Below are 22,783 nucleotides of genomic sequence, written 5' to 3'. Positions count from 1 at the left end.
TGTGTGTGTGTGTGTGTGTGTGTGTGTGTGTGTGTGTGTGTGTGTGTGTGTGTGTGTGTGTGTGTGCGTGCGTGCGTGCTACTCGTCATGTAGTAACTCATACGTGCGCTCTTTTACGCAGCGCGCCAAAGTCGCACTCATCGGAACGAGACACCCGGGTGGGAGTGGGGAACTTGAGCCATGCAGCGCAGGGTGGGGCTGGGCCGTGAGCAAGAGGGGCGTGTGTCAGCTTAAAGTAACGAGAAGTACATTCCAGCGCAGACATTTAAGCAGCCTGATCCAAGAACAGAGCGAGTGAAGAGAAAAGTTTCCAAAAGTTTTCCTACGCTGAGGGATAATTACTCAAGCAGAAGCGGAGGTTTCATCGCTGATCCAAACAAGAAGCCACACAGAGAAAGTAAGTCACTCCTACTGAAAGCGTGTTTTTTTTTTCTCTCATAAGGAAGATGTTAAGTCAAGTGTAAACATGAAACGGTGTGCGCATGACCTAACGGTCTCTTCTTATAGACAAGAGAAAGAGAAAGTCTCTGGTACAGGCTCTTGAGTTTATAGTATAATTCTCCACAGTTCTCCACATTTTTTTTTCTTTTTGGTTGTTAAATTGTTAATCACCTCACATGGCTTGTTTCCAGCAGTAGAGAAAGAGGAGACCCCCTCTCTAGTCACAAACTTCAAAATGTTGGTTTGGTGTTATACCTGCTTATTTTAAAAGCATTTTTCAGCAAAAAGACACAGTCACAGTCAGTTAAGGTATTTTCATGCCTTCATCCTTGTTGGTTAGTGGCCAGTCAGCTGCAGCTGATCCCTTTTCTTCTCTCAAATCCCTTGAAAGATTTGCAAATCATAAGTTTTAAAGCATTTCTTGATTTTTTTTTTTTTTTAAATGCATATTTATGCATATAATGACATTCCAGGAGTTTAATATGACATTTAATGTTTTTTTGTTTTTTTTTTATTTAATCATGTGATTAGTTTTACATGGAACCAACATCACCAAACAAACAAGCCCAGGCGGTGTTGGTGGGCTGGTGTTGTTTGGGAACAGTGACTTGAATTTGAAGCGCTTATCTCAGGGGCCAGTGGGCATGCCAGCCATGCAGGCATGCCAACACTAACAGACTGAAGAGAAGTGCAGAGCTGCAGAGGGAGAGGACACATGCAGCATTTTGGAAGAAGTGACACATGGGGTAGTGATAAGCAAAGTGGGAAAAAGATGAAGAAGTAACTCTTCATTTCAAGGTTGGCTGATGGCTGTGTTATAAATCCATATAGGATTGTGCAGTTAACTGTGAGGGAAGAGCAACCGTGCCAAAAAATTAGGCTTGTGGAATGGCTTTTCTTGGTTTTAGGGGGTTGAGTGGATGGCTAATTGGCCAATTTTAGGCCACCTAAGGTGCAGTAGTGAGATAACTTGGCTTTTTTTTTTTTTTTTTTTTTAAGCCTGTGAAAACACAAATTACCCGCAAAACATCCTGAAAAGCTTTTGTTCAGTTGTTATATTTGAAAAGAATCTATGTGCTGTATTTTTATCATCCCAAATATTTAGCCACCTATTGTCTGTGAGTGAGCAGAAAGAGGCATAGAAACTTTCTTTTATATTGTGAAGTTGAATTAATTGCTGTATAAACAGAGTGTGTTGGATTCCATCATGCATGTGGGTTCCTTTTTTTGCTAAAATTAGAAATGAACCACGTCCAAATATGACTTTTGGGTGGTGTGACACTCAGTCTGAATCTTGGGTGGAGATGTATTTGCGATACGTACAGCTTACTTGACTGTTAGATGAACTCAGCAAGTCACAGGGTTGAAAATTCAGAAGTGAACATAATGTCACACTCCCACTCTGCACTTACACATGGATTCTGAGGCTGTGATTCAGTGAGGTGACCCCTCCCTGCTGCCTCTTCCTCTGCCATTGTCTGTCCCCTTTGAACTGTTCTACGTAACTTCACAATCGCTGCCTTTTCCTCAAAACCAGTGTCCTGTTTGATGCACTTACTTGGTGCAGATATTTAACCATTAAATCAACAGTAAAGCTGCAACACTATCAAAGGCCTTCACTGCATCTTTTCTAAATGAAATATGGAGTAACTTTCCTCACAAGGTACCTCATATCACCAGTGCAGCCTCAACTTTTAGCTTTTATGCAAATGGTTAAATAGATGTGCACTCTTACTATTGACCATTTGCTAAACCCACAGTCCTTTGAATAGTGATTGTCCAGCCAAAGATCAGCCACCATAACTAAGAATGGTAGTGTGTCTGGTACCTCCAGTGTAAGCTGCAAACATTAGCTTGCCTGGTGCTTACTACCAACTAGCAACAGCTCCTAAGGAGGGGCAGGGCTTAGCACAGGGTGTTTGTAAAAATGAGAATAATAACCCCATAAACCAAGCATCTCCTACGTTTGTTTACTTAACAATGCTGCATTTCTCCTGACTACGTGCATTGCTGCAGCTCATTACGGTTCATGGGTGTTTTACAAGAGCTAACAAAACTCCAATGGCGTTTTAATGTTTGGGTAATATAGATTTATTTTTGCACACAGTGCCACAGCCGTGTGTGACTTTTTATGCTGAGATGGAAAAGTTGCCGATGGTGAGAGAAAAGAGGGAAAGAAAGGGTTGTGAGGGAAAGGCCCCCTCCCTCTCTTTCATTCCGGTAAACAGATTTTGTTTTCTCTTTCCCAATGCTGATATTTGGCGCATGACATTTGACCCCATGTTTAGAAGCTGATGCACAGGAAGGACAGGCTTATCTTTTAAGTGAGAAATGGTGTAATTCAGCTGTGATTATTGGTGCATTGTATGAGGGCGGGAACGTGACAGCATGATAAATGTTCATACGATCAAAAGTACTGTAGGCCTACACCCGCATGGACAGACACACGCTCAGAAAATATATTATGCTCCAGCAGCTGGGGTGAGGCAGATGGAATCCAGCTGCTTGCAGGAGGTTTGTTTGATGGTTCAGGGAGTGTAGCTGACAAGGACGAAAGGCTAAATACCCCAGAATGCTTTGGGAAAGCCTAACAACCGAGGAGAGTGCACGTCCGGAATGTGATAATTGTGGGAAAAAGTAAAAGAGAAAGTGTAATGGTTGTTTCATGATGGAGAGATAGAAGAATTGGTGAGATCTTTTTTAATCAGATTGTTATGAATACAAAGTCTCATTGGAATGAAATTTACTGTCCCACACTGTATGTACAATGAGCTCTACACTGTGGATACAAGGTTTTGTGGCTACCGTGCACATCTCAACCCACAAGGTTTGGTTTTACTTGTCCCTGATTTAAGATTTCTGCTTTCATGCCAGTATGGTTGAGATGAATGGAGTTTTGTTTATGGTCGCACTATAATAAAATCATTTACAAAATTCTACGTCAACATCCAGAAACAGTGCCTGCATTAATCTGGATATTTCACGGAACAAGTACTCTGCAATTCTCTAAGGGCCTGTTTCTTTGGAAGGAAGTAGTTCCCCTTGAAAATTATTCAGAGCGAAGCCTGGGGATTTGTTCAGAGATGAATATCTCAAAACTTGGTCAAATGAGGCTCAAATTATTGGCCTGTGTAAATACTGCTAGGCTAAGTGAGAAAATTTGTGTAATTCAAACAACCCTTTAAGTGCAAGAGGAGCCTCAGGAATTACTCTTTAGGTGACTTGCTTATTGTTTTGATTAGCCCTTTAAATTGATCATTTGCAATACATCAGTTTGTGGAAAAGCAGGGTGATTCAATAGTTTCATCGCGATAATTAAACATACTTAATATTTTGATTGGTTTTTACACTTTTTTTTTTCCTGAAATTGAAATAGCAATGTTTTTTTAATTTGCCTCCCAGAATGCCAAGTGAGCGGTTGACAGTCAGAACCGGGTCGGACGTTGGGCGTTTCCCTGGAGCAGCCCCGCCCACCAGGGTAGAGCTGACCATTCAGAAAGAGGGGGACAAGAAACAGGAGGAGGGAGGCTGTCGCCGATGGCTCAGGAAAATGTGTCCGTGCTGCTGTAAGCGTCAGAACAGCACCTCCTACGATGTTACAGACAAGGTTGAAATGGTCAAACCACCGGCCCCGGCCCCGAGCCCGGCCCCGGAGCCCGCCAAGCCAAAGGTGGAGAATGGAGAAGCAAAGGAAATGGAAGGTAACATGTTTGACTATTAGGCTAAGCTGTGTTGTAAGGACTGGGCTTAGCTCAACTCTCTGGACTGTTAGCATCATGAGCCTATCACCATGATCCTTACAGACAGCAGCAGCAATACAGACAGGTGCTTAAATTTGATGTTAAACTTCCTCTCCCAGAAATAAAGCTGTCGGTGCAATCGGTGGACCTGCTGAGCTCCAAGACAGGTCAGAACAGACAGGAGCACCACACTGACCTGTTTCACGGCGACGAGCTGATCATCCGCAGAGGACAGACCTTCCAGATCGAGCTGGAGCTCAACAGGCCCTTCAGTGCTGACACTGACAAGCTGCATCTGGACCTGAAAACAGGTATGAGACAAATAGATTGATGTAGTTTTTCATAATACTCTTTACTGCACTCTGGATTGAAGTGCGCTTTGTAGTTTTGTTTTTTGATGACTGCCATGGCGCTGCAGGTATTGGATTATTGTATTTAATTTGCAGGCGTTAGGGAGCTGCTATCAATATGTGGGAGACTCGCAAAAGTTTTTCATGCATATTTGAAGATTTCATGTGAAACAACAGGAGTGCCGCTTTAACCAGTATTCACTGCACACCTATGTGACAAGCAGAGCAATGAACCTTTGACTCAAAACAGAGCCTGGGAAACGTGGTGAAAATACTATGCATAGCTAGCATGTTTAAATCGAGCAGCAGTTCAGCCACATCTAAACCACAAGCTTTGGATTCCACCTACCAGCCCAGTGTTAACAGTTTCCAGACCTCAGGACACCGGACACCTCCCTCTGGTATTTACAGGGCTCACACCGCAACGATCCACTGCACACTAGGGAATAAACGGCCATTACATCACCACAGAGAAGTGATTTGCCGTCACCTGCTGCTGAGATAGTTACATGCTCGGAAGGGAGGAGAAAAAGAAGCAACACACAGAGCCATCTGAGCTTTCCACATCCAACATACTCCCATCTCTTTGCTTTTACAGTCACATTTGAAGTGAAAAGGTTTTAAGCGTTGCACTAAAAGCAGGGTTTTGTATCACTATCACTTTCTAAGCTCTTTTGTTTAGGGAATCAGTTGAATAAAGATTCCAAGTCCATTTTCAATTAAGGTGACGTCGTTCCAACAGAATAGAGGCAGAGTTTTTCATTGATTTCTTGTTGAACAAGTACTGAGAGGTGAGAGAGGAAGAATAGGGGGAGACCTGGCTGTGGTCAAATGGAGAACAATGGGTTCTTAGTAAAGCCCATACTCGCTTCAGCCAATGGCAGCTAAAGATCAGCAGGGTGCCGCAAAGCAGATAGCTCCGAGGAAAGCATCCGCTAAGTCTTAATCCAGCCACTGGGATAGAACGAACTTTAATACAACCATTTTTTACTTGAAGCGAAAATTTTTACAAAGTTGTTTTAGCTTTATTTGGAGTTTGGAGCTAGTTGTCATAAGATAAATTGGTCACAAGTGTGCTGCAGGGATGTGTGTCTTGTGCAGCATTGGAGGTTTTCCAGACCCAGAATTTTGTTTACTTGGAGAAACCACGCACAGCCGGGTGAGAGACTGTGATTTGTATGAGATTTGCAGCTTGGTAGGATTGTGTCATCCACTGTGAGAACAGACTAACCAATACCGTGGCATGAATAATAAAGAATAAAGTTTACTGCAACTATCTAACTATATTTAATCCAAATTTTCTTGATGATTTATTATTATTATTATTATAATATTGATGATCTATATGGTAAAGTACCACCTAAATGGAGAAAATGAAATACATTGCAATATATAAGGTATTTGTTCATGAATAAATGTGTGCTTCCTTGGTGCGTTCTGACTCAAATACAACCTGTCTGGTGTAGGTCCCCTGCCCATGGTGTCCAAAGGCACCCATGTCATCATTCCCCTGGTGGATCACCTGGAAGATGAACGCTGGGAGGCAAAGATTGTAGAGCAGAGCGGCAACAAGGTCAAGCTGTCTGTCAACTCTCCAGCCAACGCTGTGATCGGCCTTTACGGGCTCAGTGTGACGATTTCCTCTCAAAAGGGCGAGGCCACAACCACTCACAACTCCAGCAAGAACATCATCATGCTCTTCAACCCGTGGTGTGAAGGTAAGAGGGTTCACATGAACTGAGGACAGGAATGTGGAAAAGAGGAAGAAAAGAGGACGAGTAATGGGTGATAAGAGGAGAACATCGAAGGAAGAAAACACAGACTGCGTTACATAACATGTCTGGAATGAATTACATACTATCGGGCTTATTATTAGGTCAATATTTCTCTAGCAGAAAAACTGTCTGATTCAGTCCGATTGCCAGGAAAAACATAGCTGCTATATAACGGCATCATCACTCTGATAGAACATACTGGCACAAAAGCCTCCTAATCTGTGAGAGGAGCTCTGATATAATGTTACACATGGGTGAGAAAAGCCAACTTGATCTGTGTTGCCGTCCATCAAATAGCTACAGCGTGACCCTGTGTGTAACTGTGGGAGTTATGTAACTCCACTGGCCATGATTCAAGACAGCTAGCACAGCTTGGTTATTCTACTCAAGCACAACACTGCACTGTGTTTGTGACCAAAACATTTTGTGTGCACGATGAAACAGACCTTCAGTGGATATTTGTACATACAGATATGATTTTTAACCAATACTTATGTGTACACCAAACACTTTTGTGAAGTTTTTTTCTTTTTTCTTCATAGATAAAAAGAGTCCTTCTGGATGTTTTAAACAACCGCACTTTGATTTCTGTAGTTAAACCTGCATAAACAAATTTTTTGGTTACTTGAGGGCAGCAAAAACAAGCTGCAAACACTGATATGTTCCTGACTCTCATAAGTGGGACCAGTTGGCCATGAATTGTGAGTAAAGTAAGGCTTTTTTAAAAAAAAAACATGGCTGACCAAGGAACTGCATCAAACAAACAGCCCAGCTCCCATCAAAAAAAAAAAAAACTGGCAGAAAAGAGTGTAACAAAACAATAGACATTCAGTCGCATAAAATCTCAATGGATTACAGACCTGCAGAGCTGAGGTGGTGTGGCTGGGTTCAGTACTTCTGTGAATTCAGACTTTCCTTGGGTAAACGAAAACAATTGACAATGCCCCTTCATCTGCAGATTTCCAACAAGTTACTGCTGTCACACCCCTATGATTGCTTGTTCCACAGCACTGTTGGCAAACCACAGTTTATGAGCCATGTTTTCCTCTTTTTTTATCATTTGGTGCCATTGGCCAGCAGGTTGTTACGATGGAAACACAACTCTTATGCCGCATTCACATCACATTGGAGTTACTGTAATTACCAGTTTCCTACTTGTAAGCACCATTCACCTTAATGTCCACCTCTTAATGATGTGGAAAGAATTCTAGGAACTGAATTTATCTGGAAGCTCTGATGTATCTGACTTTACTAAAAAGTCTGGAAGTCAAAGTCTGTCAATGGTAAAGAGATATAGCACTATATTGAACAAGCATGGCATTTTTTTCTCTCTCAGATATCATCTTCAAACTTTAGCATTTTCTTACTTCCAAAACATTTGTAGTTAAAAACTAGATTTCAGTCTTGTTTTTTTAAATTATGTCGTTATGATTTTCTTATTCATTAAAAAAAAAATCAGTAGGAAATTAGGTCCATTTAGGATAAGGAACACAGGAGAATAAACTCCTGTGTTCCTTTCATTTTGCAGAGCACTGCAAACCCTCCACACAGGATATTTGACAGAAAAGAGTACTTGCAGCACAGCACAGATAAAAAAAAAAAAAAACTGTAGACCTGGATTTGATTAAAAGATGGTCTGTCTTTCATTATGGGGTTGCTGCTTTTGGCAACAGGCTCAATCTCCTCTTCCCTCTTTCAATCTCTTATTCCCGAGACCAATCTCTCCCTCACGCTCATAAAAGTCAAAATCCTACAATTACTGTATAAAACGCCATGGGGCAAGCTCAGACTAATCCTGCAGCTGGTGACAACCTGTCCTCTCCCTTGCTTTTACTGCCTCCATGTGTATTTCCTGTCTTTATATGCCTCTCCCACCCAGTCTTGCTGCCTTCTTGCTATCTGCTGACCCAACATTCACTCCATCTCTCCTCTGCTCTGTTCTCTGGCCTCCTCCACCTCCTCCTCCTTCTTCATCCTGTTTCATCATACATACCAGAAAGTATTCAGTAAGGAGTGAAAATCACAATTATCATAGCTGCCAGATACTGTCAGCTTCACCTCCCTCTTCTTTTTCCTGTAAAATCTCAAGACATTCTGTTATGCTCCACTCACTCTCCCTCCTCCTTTCTCTCCCAAGCATAACTTCCCCTCTTTCTCTCAGTCGTCCCTCTCAGGTCCTTCTAAACCTCTTCCTCTACTATTTTTACTGATTTTTTTCTCTTTATCATGTTCCCTTTTCCTACCTACCATTAACTGCAGCAGAAACAGCAAGAGATAAAGAGACGAAAAAAAGAACTCGTATTTGTGAAGCTCATGTCAGGGGTGCACGCCCAAGTCTGTAATGTTGATGTCACCCCAAACAGACTATTTCCCACACATGAGTGTGGGCCCCACAGCGATTTCCATGGAGTCATTGTGTTTCTTAACCATTTCCTGGCAACTTTTTCACATAATTTGTGAAAAGAAATCGCATTCTTGAGGGGTTAAGTCACTGAAGAGGTCACTAAAGCAAAGCATGGACTCTGGGTCACTTTCACAGACAGGAAATGTTTCTACAGAAAAAAAAACCTACCCCTGTATTTCTTTCTTGTGGCTAGTTTAATAGGATCAGATCGGGGACAGAAGGGTCCTAGCAAAACTGTCATCTATGCTGGACCATGAGTCCCACCCCCTGCAGGACGTCCTGTCAGCTCTGCAGAGCAGCTTCAGTGACAGACTGCTCCATCCTCGGTGTGTGAAGGAGAGATTTAGAAGATCTTTCCTTCCTGCTGCTGTCAGACTCTATAATGAGCATTAACACACGAACATGATAACAATTCCGAAACTCCAGTGAAATATCAGTGCAATATCAATGTGCAAATTCAATTATTAGTGCAATATCATGTGCAACATTAATCCTCATCTCATAACTATGCCCATCTCATATTTATGTATGTACATACTACAGATCTTTCTTAGTTTTAGTTCTTAGTTATTCTGTTATTGGAATAGTGCCTATTTAATCTTGTTCCAGCCATATTGGCCTCTTACTTATATTTACTTACTGTACTGTACCCCTGCTGTTGCTGAATGCAATTTCCCCACTGAGGGACTAATAAAGGATTTCTTATCTTATCTTATCTTATCACTGTATCTGTATGTAGCACAAAAGAAACCCTTAGTGTATGAACAACGCAGGATGAAAAACTGTATTGTCAGAATTATTCTGATGAAAAATGATCATACATAGATATACTTGTGTCATGTCTTTCCAGAGGACACGGTGTTCCTGGATGACGAGGAGGAGAGGAAGGAGTATGTGCTGAATGACATCGGGAGGCTTTACTATGGCACAGAGAAGCAAATCGGTGCCCGCACATGGAACTATGGGCAGGTATGGACAAGCAAGACACTCAACACATTTGGTCCTAATGGACTGAAAACTTCTGTTTCACTTCAGTGTAACTGTTAGGCCTAACAAAATGAAAATCTTTATAATGATGCTACTGTAATAAAGGATACCATTAATCCCTATTTGAATTATTTTCTTAATTAACTTTTTTTTTTTCACTGTAGTTTCATGAAGGAATCCTGGATGCGTGTCTGTTCATCCTGGAGAAGAGTGACATGCCTCCATCTGGTCGAGGAGATCCTGTCAACGTGGTCAGAGTCATATCTGCCATGGTAAGACAGTTATATGGATATCTAAATCTTTTCAAAGAAAGGAAATAAATTAATTCATAAAAATGTAAAATGTATATCAATATCCCACTATTTTCGCCTGGGCTATAGTCAGAATTTTAGAAACACTGACGTCAACAGTCCAAATCCTTCCAACAATCACATTATATCATATATACAGAATGAAATTCTATTTACAGCAATCTTCACATTGCCAGGAATAAAATACTGGTGACAATACACTAAATACTTGGTGGTTGAGCTTTGGGAGTACAGCTGCATGTGTTATATGAAGCCTTCTGTGGCTCCAAGCAATATCACTTTTGTCAGCGTCAGTTGAGGGCTGATAGCTTAAACACCCAAATCTCTAACCAAACTGTCAGCGATCGAGAGATCGAGATTGTGGGTAATGTAGACACCTGGACTTGACAAGGAAGTCGGATGTGCAGAATAAAAAAGATGATATCTCTGGTTCTGCTACATCAACTTTGACTTTGACTTTCTTTTTTTAAGTGTCCATTGTGAGTCCCACAATGTTATAGCAGTGCAATGCTACATTATTTAAGTACTTTTAAATATATTAAAACAAAATGTACTAGAAACAACCTATAAAATATTCAACATGTTCTAGTATTCTGAATTGCAGAATGTACCTCCTCCTAGTTTACTAGGACCCCCCACATTTCCTTTAAACATACCAAGAATATCACATCACTGTCTTCAGTAGTAGCTATAGTTCAAATCACCATCCTTTTTTCAGATAAACGCTCAGGATGACTTTGGGGTTCTGGTTGGGAACTGGTCTGGGGATTACTCTGATGGGGTCTCTCCTGCTGCATGGAGCAGCAGTGTGGAGATCCTGAGGAAATACCACTCCTCTACCGGCACGCCTGTGTCATATGGCCAGTGCTGGGTCTTTTCTGGGGTCACTACAACAGGTGAGTATGTGCAAAAATGAGAGAGCGTGCGATGGTGTGTTTATGGAGACTTAGTGGGCAGCGGAAAGTTGTCTGGTAGCTGGCATGTGTATGTAATGTTTGTGTGCGTACGCATGTGCAAACCACAAAGCATACCCAAGAGTGCTGCGTTTCCTAATGTTCACATTAATTTGATTAACAGTCTGCAAATGATCTTAATCCTGACTTCCTGTCTGTCAGGCCCTTTTCATTAGTTCTCAGTTCTCTCAGACAGAGCATTTCATTCATTGTGCGCATGCAGGGTCCCTCACATGATAGCTTGCTGACCTCAGTACATAGCGTTTGCTTCTGATAGCAAGACGTAGCTCGTATACACCCTAAATACCTTGCATTGGCATTCCTATCATACCTCCTACTTTTGTCACAGATAGAGCCACGTGTTGCTTTCATTCATCCAGGTTAATAAAGTTCCATGCAACCATGCACAAGTCTGTTTGCTCACGTCTTAGCATCTGGGAACATAATTCAACTGTTAAATGGAAAAATTTATTGAACATATATCTGTCTGTATTTGTTTCCAGTGTTGCGGTGTCTTGGAGTACCCGCCCGCAGTGTGACCAACTTCCAGTCTGCCCATGATACTGATGTGTCCCTCACTACAGATGTGTATTTCGATGAGAATATGGATCCGATAGACTACCTCAATAGTGACTCTGTCTGGTAAGATGTGTAACTTTACATGGCCAGGATACCCTGCTTGGAAAATTGCTTGGTCCTAAATCCATACCTTAGGAATGCACTGTATATTTAGATCTGCTCCGAAAGCAGTGCCCTCTAACTTGAAACCCCACAGACATCATGTTCTTTCAATTATCAGCCTGCAGAGGCTAATCTCGTATCTATCTGCTAACCGGTCATACTGTGTCCTTAGAATGATTGGTACCTCTCATGTATTTGTCTATTAAATATGTAGCTAATCATGAGTCCATTAACTTAGCTTAGTGAAAGATACTGGAAACAGTGGGGCACAGCTGCCTGGCTCTGCTAAAAAATATATTGTAATTATATTGAATGGACGAAAAATGGCAAATGAGCATATTTCCCAAAATGTATTCCTATTCCTCTTAAAGCAACCTCAAATTAAAACATCTTGATCCCATCCACCCTAAGGAATTTCCATGTATGGAATGACTGCTGGATGGCCAGACCAGACCTGCCCCCAGGTAATGGAGGCTGGCAGGCTGTTGACTCCACTCCCCAGGAAACGAGCCAGGGCACCTTCCGTTGTGGCCCCGCCTCTATCAACGCCATTCGCTCTGGCCAGGTCTACCTCAAACATGACACACCTTTTGTCTTCGCTGAGGTAAGTGCTATAAATTTGCAAGTGAACTGAGGTCTTTGAGGTTCATTTTTATGCAGTACCAAAGTGAGAGGATGGTAGTCCTCTCACTTTCAAACTAAATTGCCAGGATTAAGGATTTTGGAAATGGAACAACTATAGCAGGAATAAATTATGAGTCTTGTAGATTTCATAGATATTATTTAGTGCTTCTCTGTGGACAACTTCACTAGTAGCATTCATCGTTCTCATATAGGAACTACATTCTTGGGTCCGCGATTCTCAGCAGACCAAGAACAAAACTCACCTGTGTCATTCACAAGAAAATAAAGTGAAATTTCCTATGTTTCCAACTGTACGAAGAAAAGACAAATAATAAATAACCGTGACTGATACTTAGGTTCGATTCCATCATCCCTATGAAAGAAAGTCGTCTCATGAGCTCAGATGTTTGAGCTTATCATGTTTGTTTTTCCTGTCTTTCCTATCAGGTCAACAGTGATAAGATCTACTGGCAGAAGAACCTGGATGGTACTTTCAGCCAGGTCCACAGTGAGAAGAAAGCTGTTGGCCACTGCATCAGCACCAAAGCAGTGGGCTCTGATGAGCGGGCAGACATCACACACCTGTACAAACACCCAGAAGGTACTGGCAACCATATTTTACCCTGCTGACTGCATTTCTTCCTCACACTGATGTTTCAGAACCAGACAGAATTATTTCAGCAATTCTTGGAACTATTCAAATGTAATGATTTACCTGCTTTTCACAGTATTAAAGCATGTGTATCTGCTTGCTTTGTTTGTAAGAACTGTGTTCCATATCTCTTGTATCTGTCAATAAATTCTGAAGCCTCGGACAGAATGAGGCTCACTCATCTTCTCCTGCCTCTTTTCTACAGGTTCAGAAGAGGAACGAATTGCTGTGGAGACTGCTAGTCGCTATGGCAGCAAGCCAGACGTCTACTCCACACCCATGGCAGAGGACGTGACTGTGGAGGTGAAGATGGACGGCGAGGGCCCCAGGATGGGCGCCGATGCAAAACTGAGCATCTTTGTGAAGAATCAGAGCTCACAACCTCGTCGGACAACACTGCATAGCCAGGTGGCTGTCATGTACTACACCGGTGTGCTGAAGGGCGCCATCAAGAAGGAACAGATTCCTGTGGAGCTTTTGCCCAATGAAGGTTGGCTTTCCACTAAGCTTTAAAAGCTGCAAAGCTGTACATTTTTTATACTAACAATTAATAACAGTGATGGATGCTTTGTATAGCGCTAATATTTCTTGGTATCTGTTGTATTGTATAAATTGTATTAGGTCTAAATTAACTAACTGCTTAATTCATTAGCTGTAGTAAAAATGCTGAATATTGAGCCTAATCCCTTTTCTGTATGTCTCCACAGAAAAGACCATTGAGTGGATTCTGCCCTACCAGCAGTACCAAAACCAGCTGGTGGATCAGGCAGCCCTGATGATGACCTTGTCTGGAAGAGTCAGTGAGACCCAGCAAGTGTTAGCCAGCCAGACCACTTTCAGGCTCCGTACACCTGACCTCAACATCACGGTAGGTTTTCGACAGAATGATTTACCCTTGTCCCTTTGGTCACTTTGAAAATATAAGAAAAGGTTTTGTTGAACCCTTGTGACTTTTTTTCTTTGTAATTTATGTCTGGCACAGCCTTTGGGAGAAGCTGTGGTTGGTAAGGAGATGGCAGCAAAGATCACCTTCACCAACCCCCTGCCACGTACACTAAAGGGCGTGGTGTTCAGAGTGGAGGGCCTGGGCCTACAAAAGGGCCACGAAGTGGTTGTTGGGTAAGAACATGAGACATCACCCTTTCTTTTGGCCTCCCTATTTCTCTCTCCCACCACACACACACACACATTTCCTCCCTATTTTCCATCCCCAGACTAATATTTCTCTCCTCCTTGTCCCTCTCAGTGATGTTGGTGGTCACTCCACAGTGACATTGACAGAGCACTTCATTCCCACCCAGCCCGGACCCAGGAAACTGGTGGCCTCCCTCGACTGTAAACAACTCACGCAAGTGCACGGTGTGGCTGATATCGTTGTTCTTGAACAATGAATGGGAGCTAGCGACATCACTTTTGCCTTATGAAATATATCGTGAACTGAAAGCCTCTAATTATATAAACTATGCTAACTTCCTCTATCTGAAACTATCTTGTTTATATTTTACAGCAGAATTTGAATTTTGATATTTGATATGAATAGACAATTAACTGTAGCATCATCAGTATTATTTTTTTTAACTTGAAAAAATATAAATTCACACTTCTGCCTTACTCTCGAATGTTAAACCTGTGGTGAAGAAGTATGCAGCGCAGTTTAAATGCATACATCGCAAAAAGAGGGCTTTGATTAACAAGCATTCAAATTGTTATTAAACTGTCAGATCATAAAGGCTGTTCTAACACAAATGCATTTCAAGACACTGGACAAAGCATGTGAAGGTGCAGTCAGGTCATCAGTATTTTAGTGAAAACACTATTTCTGTATTTTACATATAGCTTGTCATAAGATGAAAGAAAAGTATGTGAAAAGTATTTTTAGACAAAATGAACCTCACGTGGCTTAAATGAAGGAAGGGTACTGTGAAATGTTTTGAAAGGGAATGATGCTATAAGTGGCGCTGACATTTTGCAAAGGGCACGTTGGAATTTCCCCTTTTTCTGTTACATTTGACAGAAAATTTCGTAATCAAAGTTGAGAGTCATTTTTCTGTACTGATTGACAATGTACATTTAAAAAAAACAAACAAAAAAAATGAAATCTGCAAGGACATGACTAAAAGGTTATTTCAGTCATCAGATGAAATGTAAATTCAAAATGTCTCCTTTATTTTGAAAAACCACAAGTTAGCACTCACAAAACTGAAACGTCTCCATTTGCAGAATCAGATCTAAATGTCCCTTGTGGTTGAACTTTGCCTGATGTTGCTCTGTATGACTTGTGTGGATTTCATCATTGTGCGTGTATAATTATACTGACATCAGCTTTCCAGTATTTTGCATTTTACCTACAAAATTGGACTGGACCTCTTCTGTGAATTGCAGAAAACCATATCACAGCAAAGACCAGAGTGGCCTTAATTCACCTAAGCTTCTAGTCTCTTTAACTTCAGCACTCAAAGTACAATGTGAAGGAACTATTTTAATAACATTACACTATTTATCTACCTTATCTACCTGATTTGTTTTGTTGTTTCTGTTTTGTTGTTGTTGTTTTTTTGTATTGTACTTACGTATTTGTGTTGTGTTGGTAATAAAACATACATTGAAAGGATGACCTGACTAATAACCAAGCTCTTTTCTACCTCCATACATTAGACAAGCCTTTAGAGCGGAGAGAGGGTGAGATGATGTAATCCTGAGACCAGAGAGGAGGCAAGTGTCATCCTGTAAATTTCCACTTCTGCAATATCACCATTTTTCTTTGGGGAAAAAAAGTTTGTTGCATGAAGGATTATTTAATAGTGACACATTTCAATGGTGAAGCTTCACACACACCTTCACTGAATAACACCATTTAAGATACTGAAATCTAACAGGTAACTCTTGTGCTCAGAGCCGAGGACATTTCAAAGAAGCGATTACATTTTATATTTAACCTACAATCTGCAGAGGTTTTTCCTCCCTTTCTCTGACATGCTGCTGTCTACAAAGCATGGTAGTCAAGACCGAGCCATACAGGTTAGATAGGCTTGTCTCCACCATATTCTCTGATTTGTCTCTGTTATTTTGTTTCCATGTATTTATTTGTTGCATAATGTGGTGCTGGGGTCTATTGACTGACTCTAGTCTGTTAAGACATGCATATGGATGACTTAAAGGGCAGTGGTGCAATGTAACCAGGCATAGTATATTTACTTGTGTATTGTAGTACAACTGTAATATTATTGTACGTGAGTCTTTCCATTGTATGGTACTTGGGAAATAATGTAGCCTACATTTTACTCCACTGCATTGATTTGACAGCTATATTAGTTACTTTTCATGTTTAGCTTTTAGATACAAAACCTAAGATTAGATCATAAAAACTAATGCATTATTACATCAGTGATAATCAAATGATATATTTGTTGCTGTGCTGTGAAAACCATGTATTTCCAAAATGTCAGCTTTTCATGAGCTATGATTAACAGCCCTTCCTCCAGTATTGTGACAGTGCACTTATCAGATTATCCAGTGGAATTTTTATGGTTTCTTAGGCTCAGTAAGCAGAAGAATTTTCTCAGCCAGTGGAAGAAAACATTCCTTCATTTTATCTGAGAATGTTGAAATCGATGAAAGTGGCGATACATGGTTTTCACCAGACAGTGACGGCGCTGACACGGATATCTGTTGCCTAGGGAGCACTAGGTGATTTAGGTTATTTTTGTTGATTATATTTCTGTTATTCTTCTTTCTTATGTTCTTCTACTTTTTTATTTTGCATGTAACTTGTAATGGAGTTTTTGCACAATGCTTTGCTGCTTTTACTTGAATAGAAGATCTGGAGCCTCTTCCACCACTAATAGGGAGACATAAAGAAAAATGCTCAAACATAGAGCACAGGCAACAGTGGTGGAATATATCTTCAGTACAGTTGTTTAGTACTGTACTGTGTACTCCTAGAAATGGCACTTGACCTCTGCTGGCTAGTCACAAAGTGCATCACGTGTAAATTTCTATAGTAGCAGACCAACGGCATGTATATACACATTTAAAAAACCAGGGACGTGCATGTTACAAGCAATCAGAACAGAGTGGAAAAGCATCCTCAGGCTATAACACTAAGATTGAAAAAGTGGCTGATGGTATGCCACTAATGGTATGTGCTCGTGTTCTGCCGGCACATACCATTTCCTAATGGCAGGTGTCATTTGAGAGAGGCACACCAGTATCACCCACGATGTATATGCAAATTCAAATTACTCTTGCAAATGTATATTTAATTTTTTAATTTTTATCTTTCTGTCTCCATTCACATTGTTAGCACATCATAGTGCCTTAAAGAAAGGAATGTATTATAAGTTCCTCTCATATGGATACAAAGCTGTTAGAGCTAGCCCGAGCCACCTGACTACCTTCTGATTAATCCATGACAGAAACTTATAATAATAAGTGCGATATTTTTGGTATGTTGACTTTATTAGAAGAACATAATCACACATTATAGAATAAAAACACAGACACTTTGAATTAGTAACTGGTTGCTATCATGGTGGAATAAGATGTTTTCTACTGGCATAGATATAGTTGGCAGAGGAGACATCAGGGTATTTGCTCTCTAGGACTTCACACGGAAGGAAAATACTGTAGCTTATCGACATTTTCTGGTTGGTGAAGTGTGTTTTTATTAATTTATTTTGCCAGTTTGTATTCTGAAATGTCATATTTAATCTGTTTTGTTGACTTGTTATGAGGAATGTCAGTGGGGCTGCCGCTGTGTCTGTTAGCAGAGCTGTAATTTAAAGTTTGCTTGGTTAAACTAGTGGTTTCAGGGAGATAAAATAGAACTGCATTGTTCTGTCAACATGAGCATAGTTACCACAGCTAAACTGAATGTACTGTTGATCCAGAGGAAAGTCAAGTAATGTCTGTTTAGTATTTACATTTTCATTGAAAACAAGCTTCTGTATTCATCAAAGAAAATGGTAAAATAACAGTATTGTAATTGCTGGAATCACTTTTTTGTATCATGTGTCATATCACACATTAGGTATCTCAGAAAAACATATTTGATAATGACTTCATTATTTTGAGAAAACATTTTCTTGAGATCTTGAGTCTGTTTCTAAGCAAAAATATCCTGGAAACCTGACCTACAGCATGTAGCATTAAAACCACACACGTGTCATGTTTTTCTCCTCAGGTGCTGTTGATTTGTTTCAAAGAATTCAACTGTCTGTTTTTTTCTTGTCTATTCAAAGAGTCAGGTGAGGTGAAACAGGCAGATGAGCAGCACAAATGCAAGTTCACTCTTGTTGAACTTGCTGCAGCTTAACCTATGATTTTACTAATGTTTTGGATTGGTGTTGATACCGACCTCATGATGGGAGTAATGTACATAGTTTACACAATTTATTTTAGATTTCTTAGCACAATGGGAGGCTCAGCTCACTTTGTATATTATCATGAATTACCAACATGTAAATGTCCCTCTTCAGTAAACAAAGAGCCAAGCTCCATTATCAGACATAACCAGGTGGTATGGTATCAATGGTCCAAGACAGTCCAACTTGATCCAAATCAGAAGACAGACTGAAAGTCTGAAATCATATGGTGTATTTAAGAACAACTTGGAGCTTCAGCACAGGTATGACCCGTCTATTTCTATTTCATTACTTCCACCGTTAATTTAATTAATGCAGCTTGAGAGGAAGAAATGTTGTTTCTTTTGTTTTCTGTGTTGCTATTGAGACCTCTTAGCTGGGTTGGTTTTAACCAACCCAGTAATCAGTTAAAAAAACAACATCCTTGGTGAATGAAGTTAATTCCATTTGGCTCCTATAATCTGGGAGCTTACTCAAAAGGTAATTAAGAGATTCTTTCCTCAGCTGTTAAAGCACATCAGGAGGGAGGAAACAGAGGCACACGTGAAGCTGTTGTGTGGTGGATTTGCTAGCCATCAGTTTCAAAAGTGACGCTTTCTATTCAGGGGACACGCAGCATAGGTTCTTTCAGTGGTGGGTTACCACCTCTGAGAGTATATGGTGAAGGAAATGGTCTATTTAAATATAGACTTTCCTCTCATATGAATCTGTGTTGCTTTGACAGGTGCTGATGCTGATGCCCTTTGTACTGGACCCAGGTGTCTTGAGAGAAAAGATTTCTTCACCTCCATCCACAAGAAACTGAAAGCCCAGAAGGAAGTCAGGGAGACACGGGTTAGTCATATAAGCCATTTATTGTGTGCAAGGCAAAGGACATATTTCTCCCCAGTACAAGTGACTGACAGTATTATTGTCCTTAGGCCACTGAAGAGGCATTTGTCCCTGTCATTAAATTGTCCTATGATGGAGCTGAGGTAATTTGTCTAGAGAAATAGCTGAAAACTATACTGTCTGCAGTGTCCTCAATAAAAGTTTTTAAGTTCTGAATATGTGCTACCTGACTTTGTTGCTGTGTCTGAACTTTTTCGAATTTCTGTCTTTTCTGTTGCGCTTCATATGAGGTCTTGTTTGAATGAATCTGCCGTGTGTTCTGATCTCACTGTTTTACTTTGACAAATTTGGAGTGAAACTCTTGATTGTGAAGAACAGATAGACAGTGAGCAGCTGTTTACAGCTTTTGATGTGAATTTTTAAAATTCTGTTGTTTTTTTAGCATGAAATACACAAATGCAGATGACTGACTTAAAAACAACACAGGTTTTATCCTTTCAAATAATTAGATTTGTTATATAAGTTTAACATGGATACAATGAAGATGAGTATCCATCTTTGTATAGGGATATTACTCATTACACTGTACGGTGACTTCACCTACTTTGAATATGTTGATCAGAAATGAATACACAACTACCTTTGTTGGTAAAATAAAAATGATCATTCGTGTAGTAAGATCCCAGCCTAGTACAAAGGCACAATGCTGTGATGTTTGTTGTCATTGTTCTGTCTCTTATGTTTCTTATGCATTACCGTATATTCTGCTGAAAGCTACGTCTGCTACAGAAAAGCAGCATCTTGAATGGTGAAAACACAGAACAAAGAAAATGAAAATGAATGCAGACATTTTTGTAGACAATTTTATATCTTTGGGTGAAACAGCTTCTTAGGCTATTCATGTCTGTTCTTCTCTTTGTGAGAGAAAACAGTTTTAATATTTTATTTCCAGCTACTCCAGTGTTTTCCTCTTTCTGAATATTATGTTTTGTTCACTCCGTCAGGGTTGGCCTGGTGGAGTCTAAAATCAGACTCCTGGTGGGAACTCTGGAGAGAAATGTGGATGTTTCGCTGGCTCATGTTAATCCACGGCCCTTCCCTGGACCCAGGAAAGCCAACAACAAGTAAGGATGTGATTTTTATGGCTATATTTGAACTCATTCCTGTTTGTTGTTGAGCATTGAAGCTCGCTTCAACTCACTGACCCGATTTCTGTCTGTTTCAGAGAGGGAGGGAGCACAGTATGGCTGATTGGACTTTATTACAGACAGGTCTAAAAGCCAGAAAACAGACCTGGACACCGACCTCCTTTCCTTCACTGATACTAGTATGTTTTTTTTTTCTTTTTGTTTTTTAAATTTAGAGGTAATGGAGCAATGTTGCGTACAATTATCAGTTCTATTTTTCATTTTGTGCAATTACAGTCTACAGCCAATCAGAGCGCTGTAAGATAAATTAAGAGGGGGCAACCATATCAGCCACATCTTAGCTGGGAGATGCCTAATGCATCATGCAAAAGGGGTTTCAGTCCAAAACCCAAGGCTGCAGCGAGCCACCTCATCACACACCACCTGTTAGCAAGGGCAGGCCAAGCAGAAAGAGAAAAGCCTGGCCTCGCTCTGAGTTACCAGCCAAGAAGATGAATGTTGACAAGGTTTGCCAAGCCAATGCCTGCTTTCTTTATGACAAAATCTATTAGTCTCTGGAAATATTTTTACTTGCTTTCTTTCTGAGGGTTAGATGAGAACCTCACTCACTTCTGTACAGTAAATCTGAAGCCACATCCAGCAGCTGGTTAGCATTTTTTTTTTAAAAATTAGATCTCATTTGTGTAATCTGAACAAAAACCACTGAAAAATTGTGGTTTTACTCTGGGTTATGCATTGGACTATTTTGTAACATTTCTACTTTTGCTTTTTTATTTATAATACTTTTATATTAAAACATTTTATAACCTTTGGACAGAGCCACATTCACTATTCAACTTCTAAGCTTGCAGTTAGATAAACAAGGTCTCACTTGTAAAGTTATTCACATTTGACAAACTTCACTCTCTGTTCCTTCCCTCTCAGAGTCAGCCCACAGTCAAGCTGTCTGACCTTCTTGAGCCCATCAGCCTGATGATTGTGAAACCATCAAACTTCATCTCATCAGGTACAGCACACAGTTATGAACAGAAACCTATCCTTAGAGGTAGACCAATAGGGCTGGATGAATGTCATATCTTTTCACCACAAGAGGGCAGTGAAGCCTTTCTACTGGCCTCGTCCTCAACTGCAGCAAAGCCGTGGGTACACAGACACACTGTTCAAAGACCTGTCAGGTGGTGACAGCAAACCCTGCTGCAGATTAGTTATCTTTACCTTCAGTAATCTCTACAAATGGCTCGGTCTCCAAGGGGAGAAAATTAGGATTCTGAATGCTTGCATTTTTCAACTTAATGTGCTGATTCGGACACCAGATAATAGTAGTGAGGTTCTGATTAGTGATTGTGTGATGTATTTGTGAGGATGATGCACAAAAAATATATTTTGTTTGTGTGTTGTTGATGATGATAACTTTCTTGAAAGTGCTGTGCCCAGAAGGTATTGTTTTGTCAGCTGACCTCTGTGAGCAGTGTGATGCTTTTAAGTCTGTCTGTGATTAGCTCTAATTAATGACAGAGAGAAACAAACATCCCTCATTACTGAACAGTAATTGTTTTGAGGCCTTTTTAAGAAAATAGCAAGTATGCTTAAGAATTGAGTATCACAGAAATCACACTCAAGTCTGGCACCATTAGACTTAGTAGCTGCAGATGCTATAGTGCTGAAGGCAAGATGGACCTCATGGATTAAAGTGTCAGTAGTATGATTTTGCATTGTACAGTTTCATTTTGAATAGATTTCCACCCTCATCACAAGCTTTGTGATCTTTTTTTTTCTTCGCTAAGCATAAAAATTCTGTCATTTAGTAATCCTAAGAGTCGTGAACACAACTCCTCAGTTAATTACATTAGATGGACATAACACTTTTTTTACTCTGAGCTATAAAAGTTTTCTCAACAACTGTTTATGTAAAATGCTTTCTTAGTGCTGGCGGGAGAACAAGAATTAGGCAGCAGGGTTGACCACTTTATGATCTTTGAAGTAAACAGAGTATCTACTGTACAGTAACTTAAACAACTGTCATGTAAGACACCCAGATACTCAGCCATAGGAAGCAGACCCTAGCTGAAGGTTTTCTGTGGTTTGCATTCCAGTCTGGTCAAAATTTCTCAAGCTGTAGCTTGTAAGAGTGTGTATGTTGTTGCTAAGGAACAGTTTTTCCTGTGCCCCCAGTAGGTGGTCTCTTTATGAATATCATAACATATCCCCGTTCATGGGTGGTAAGACATCTTTATCCCTCGCAGACCATATTTATCACTGTTTTCACTGGGATGTTAATGCTCGCTGTGGTTTTAGAGCTTTATGTATTTACTTGGAGGATGCAGCTGTGATGTAGAAGTAATTGCTGACATAGAGAAGAGACTGTAACGTATAGGAGAGAGTCTATGATTTGAAACTTTTAAATGATTATCTAATGGAATAAATGTCTAAATCAAAAGTAAGCCTCTTTTCCTCCACAGGACTTACATTTGTCTCTAACTAATCATGGACAAAATTAGGACTTCATCCAGAGGCGTATCCACA

The 22,783-nt window shown here is 40.4% G+C and overlaps 1 protein-coding gene across 1 annotated transcript; it reads left to right on the top strand.

Moving 5' to 3' along the window:
- Nucleotides 1-263: 263 nt before the first annotated feature.
- tgm1l1 (transglutaminase 1 like 1) lies at nt 264-15,521 on the top strand. The gene is made up of 14 exons (XM_041056120.1): nt 264-397; nt 3,844-4,142; nt 4,301-4,492; nt 5,998-6,249; nt 9,561-9,679; nt 9,862-9,969; nt 10,727-10,904; nt 11,465-11,603; nt 12,054-12,246; nt 12,714-12,867; nt 13,124-13,408; nt 13,626-13,786; nt 13,901-14,037; nt 14,165-15,521. The coding sequence occupies exons 2-14, from the start codon at nt 3,845-3,847 to the stop codon at nt 14,307-14,309; spliced, it is 2,361 nt and encodes a 786-aa protein (XP_040912054.1). The 5' UTR covers nt 264-397; nt 3,844; the 3' UTR covers nt 14,310-15,521.
- Nucleotides 15,522-22,783: the final 7,262 nt, after the last annotated feature.

Source organism: Toxotes jaculatrix, chromosome 14 (genome assembly GCF_017976425.1).
Source record: "Toxotes jaculatrix isolate fToxJac2 chromosome 14, fToxJac2.pri, whole genome shotgun sequence".
NCBI classification, from domain to species: Eukaryota; Metazoa; Chordata; class Actinopteri; family Toxotidae; genus Toxotes; species Toxotes jaculatrix.
Note: the sequence above shows the minus strand (reverse complement) of the source record. Positions and strands in the feature narration are given on the sequence as shown.